The 3,771-nt window shown below is 41.6% G+C and overlaps 1 protein-coding gene across 1 annotated transcript; it reads left to right on the forward strand.

Annotated features, from left to right (window-relative positions):
- Nucleotides 1–2,281, forward strand: LOC145898148 (uncharacterized). Its single transcript, XM_082986583.1, has 2 exons — nucleotides 1–371; nucleotides 611–2,281. The coding sequence occupies exons 1-2, from the start codon at nucleotides 39–41 to the stop codon at nucleotides 2,279–2,281; spliced, it is 2,004 nt and encodes a 667-aa protein (XP_082842709.1). The 5' UTR covers nucleotides 1–38.
- The last annotated feature ends 1,490 nt before the right edge of the window (nucleotides 2,282–3,771 follow it).

Genomic DNA, 3,771 nt, shown 5'->3' on the forward strand with positions numbered 1-3,771 from the left:
TAGTATGACAGCAGTAGTTTTCAGTTGCTGACTGCAACATGAAAAGGCCGATTCTTCTGCCTTTCTGCAGGCAGTACAGCGACCAGTGGCTGCCATCTGGCTCTAGTCACGCTGGGAACTATACAACAGCGAGTTTGGTCACCTCAGCCGACGTGCCAGCAGACCATCGCACGGTTTGGGAGACGCTTCACTCTTCTTGTCAGCGCTCTTCAAACGTGGTGCTCGGATTTGCGGCCGTCTTTATTGTAGTCTGTACCACTCTCAATCTGCTGGCAATTTTTACGGCGATCCACGTCAAAGTGGAGGAGTCCTTGACTAAAGAAGATGAGGATTCGATAAAACGGAGATCCACCTATAAGAAATCTTTATGGGTAAGTGTTTTATGTGGAGTTTAAAATATGCCAAATCTTCATGAATGTGTTTTGTCGAACAGTGGCTTGACCGTTTGAATTAATAACTGCGTAATATGTTTATTTACTGTTATTAAGCATGAGTTATGCGTGAACTGCATGTAGCTTGAACAGTTGAGTCATCATCTGTTTGCGTCAATCTGTTTACCAACAACTAATGACGTCCAATGAGCCCAACTTAAATCTACATTTACTTTAAGTCGCAGGCGATGTTGCTTTGCTCTCTGGCGCTGTCTGGTCTGATAGCGAGCTGCGTTCTGGTTCCAGCGCTTATGGTGGCGGCTTACGAGATGTTGTTCTTCAGTGAAACGGAAGATGCAGCTGCACGTCTTACCCTTTCTAAACAAGTCTCACTCGGAGTTTTTCACTTTGTTGTATCTTTGAGCCTTTACTCGATTCTCGGAGCCGTCTGCGAACGCTGGGTGGCGCTCATAAGCATTAAACCACACGAGTATTTGTGTAAAGTGTCCAACCCCGTTATGGATCTTAAAAACAAAATGAAGTTGAACAAGAAATCGCCTGAAAACGAACCCTCCTGTTTTGCGAATCGCATCCCTTTGATAACTTACTTGCTCTTCTCGTTGGGAACAAGTACAGCTTTAGCGGTGGTGAGCGTTATTTACGGACAAGAGCGTTTTTTACTCTACGGCGACGATTTACGAATCGAACAACTGCACCCACTATCGAGTTACCTTACCATTCCGGATGATCGCATTCACGCAATGTCAGTTTTGTATTTGGTTCTTCTCTTTGTGCCGGCTGTTTCTTTGGTAATTTGCTTCGCGGCTGCTGCTGTGGCACTGATGAAAACAAGATCTAACGCCATGAGACTAACCAGTTACCAACAAGCTCAAGCTCGCGTGTACTGCAAGTCTCGTAGCGGGAGCAAATCCAACGACGATTCGAAACCGATGAAAACGGATAGATTGGCCAAGAACCCGAGCTTGAGGATTGGGCCTAACGGAGTTCAAACAGTTTCAAGCAGGGAGAACGTTTGTTATTCGCACAAGCAGGAACATGCCGCTCAAGTAACGTCAAACTGTCAGGAAGTGGATTTGAGCGGGGTGATCACTGACAGCATCCAGATGCAACAGGACGGCGCCGCCAATAAGACATACGACAGTGTCAGGCTTCCACCACCACCGGAATGGTTGAAATTTTCCTCTATTAAGAGAAGCGACACAATTTCTTCAGCTGTTAAGGTTGACGATCTGGCCACTACCCCACTTTCTGTGCCCTACGACAGCGCCGTTTCGTTTTTTGGCGAGATTGCGCAGACCAAAGCGACGCTGGGAACCTACGCAGTGGTTTTCTTGCTTATGTTGCCTCTTTATTCGTTGCTAGCTATTGATGTGTTCGCCGACCCAGACGGCTTACTTGGTTATCGACTGAACGGTATATCATCCAAATGGCAAGATACCCTATTTCACAATATGCGGGTGGTTTCATTCACCACCACAGATTTCTCCGTAATGCTTTTGTTTCTGTATCTCTTTGCCGGATCGCTGCCGTTTATTTTGATGCTGTCATTTTCGCAGCCATATTCACGTGCTGCGAAGTCCTGTCTCCGAAAACTTTGCTGTCTTAAAGCGAAACCAAAAAAGGAAACCAAATCGGAGGAGTTGGACATACTCAAAGCCGGATCATCGCGACGGAGGAAAACCAACGTACAAGATAGAGAGGAGAATTCGCGGCGTGATAAGCGCACGCCTAGAATAAGTTGGATGAATAACCACGCAGAATACTGGCAATCCTTCTCACGTCGCTCTAATACTCCTTCCGAACGACCCTGGCATCCATCCCAGCGTCCACGAAGCAGCTACATCGAAAATATTGTAAATATTGACGAGCGATTTGAAGCCGATGCTTAAATACGAAATTTGTTCTAGCTGATAAAATAGTGCAAAATGTTTCGCAATATAACTAACAAAGTATTTTCTCGAGAGCTATTTGTTTCTGTACATGCTTCAACATTGTTATATCTTAAGTTTGTTTTGCAAGTTATTGTTGATTGATATATATGCCTAATAACGCTTGTGACCAATAACGTTAAATCATTATTTGTAAGAATTTCCGTAATGCAATGTGTATTAAGTATAACAAAAACGGGAACTTTAGTTCATCTGTGTCGACAGACTTATGCGGGTCCACATCGGTGTTGTTGATAAAATGCGGACAAAAAGACCAAAAAACACACATGAACAAAAAACAAACAAACTGAAAAGCAAACGGAAGAAGGGAGATTTTAATAACTGCATATAAGCAGAGTGATGATGGTAATATTGTTATGAGAGATACATGTGGATTTCTAGTTTGTAAATAAGTCTTGTTTTTTTATAATATCTAATTCCTTGGCATGGTATGAGAGTGAAACGGGTTAAAGGTACTACTGGGGAGTGGGCTGCTGTTAAGAATAGTATTTAATTTTTCACTGACAGGACTGATCCTCCGATCCAACCACCAATATCGTATTGATGATGAGAATATACGAATCAATAATAATTTTTTTTAGCGTGTTAATATCGTGTCGCAAGTTTGAACTGGAGTGAACTTAAAGCAAGAAAATAGAAATTAAAACTTTTGCTTTTCCTGCTAAACAGCTTTGAAAAAATTGTAGCGTTGTTTATCCGAACTAGTAAGCACTTTTTTATCGAGATATTGACACAAGATGTTTATTTCTTTAATTTCATTGAACAAAATTTTCATTTGTTCTTAAAACCTTGCAAATACTGTAACTTGACCTTTGGTATTACATAGCAGACAAGTAAGAAAACAGGGGGTTTACCCGCAAAACTGGCGTAACGTCAGTTTTCTGGAACCATAGCCTTGTATGACACACTGTCACCTTTGAGTCAAAGAAAAAAAATTGTTGATGAAACTTATATTTCTGCAACTGTATGTTTACTATTTTGGGTGAACTAAGGCAAAAAATAAATGTTGTGACGTCACCAACTTGTTATGATACTCTCATAGAGATCGTAAAGGTTTGTTCAAGTTTCATGATTGTCGTGCTGGTGCTGACGAACGTTGGTGATGTGTTGGTTTGGTCGTTGATGTTGGTTTGGCCGCTGTGGAAAGATTGGATTGTGCTTGATAGATCATTAGGTTTGCAGGCTGTGATCGCCAAGTGTGGACCTGCACAGGGCGATCCTGCCTTATCATGCGAAACATGAAAAATCTTAAAAGAAATACGTTTATAAACTCACCTGAAAAAAAATTGCTTGGTTTTAAATATTTATTGTTGTACAATTGTGTGTTTCACTGAACTAATATATATGCCGACGAACTATCACCTCATACCAAATATTTTACCGTTGACAGCCTCACTGTTGCATTGTTTAATAGTTTGTATTAAAACTTT

This window comes from Ascidia mentula, chromosome 4 (assembly GCF_947561715.1).
Source record: "Ascidia mentula chromosome 4, kaAscMent1.1, whole genome shotgun sequence".
Taxonomy (NCBI): Eukaryota; Metazoa; Chordata; class Ascidiacea; order Phlebobranchia; family Ascidiidae; genus Ascidia; species Ascidia mentula.

Excerpts from the sequence above, each read along its gene's own strand:
- LOC145898148 (XM_082986583.1), top strand. The coding sequence starts at position 39 with ATGAAAAGGCCGATTCTTCTGCCTTTCTGCAGGCAGTACAGCGACCAG. Across the intron at positions 372-610 it reads CCTATAAGAAATCTTTATGG|TCGCAGGCGATGTTGCTTTG; the intron begins GTAAGTGTTTTA and ends ATTTACTTTAAG.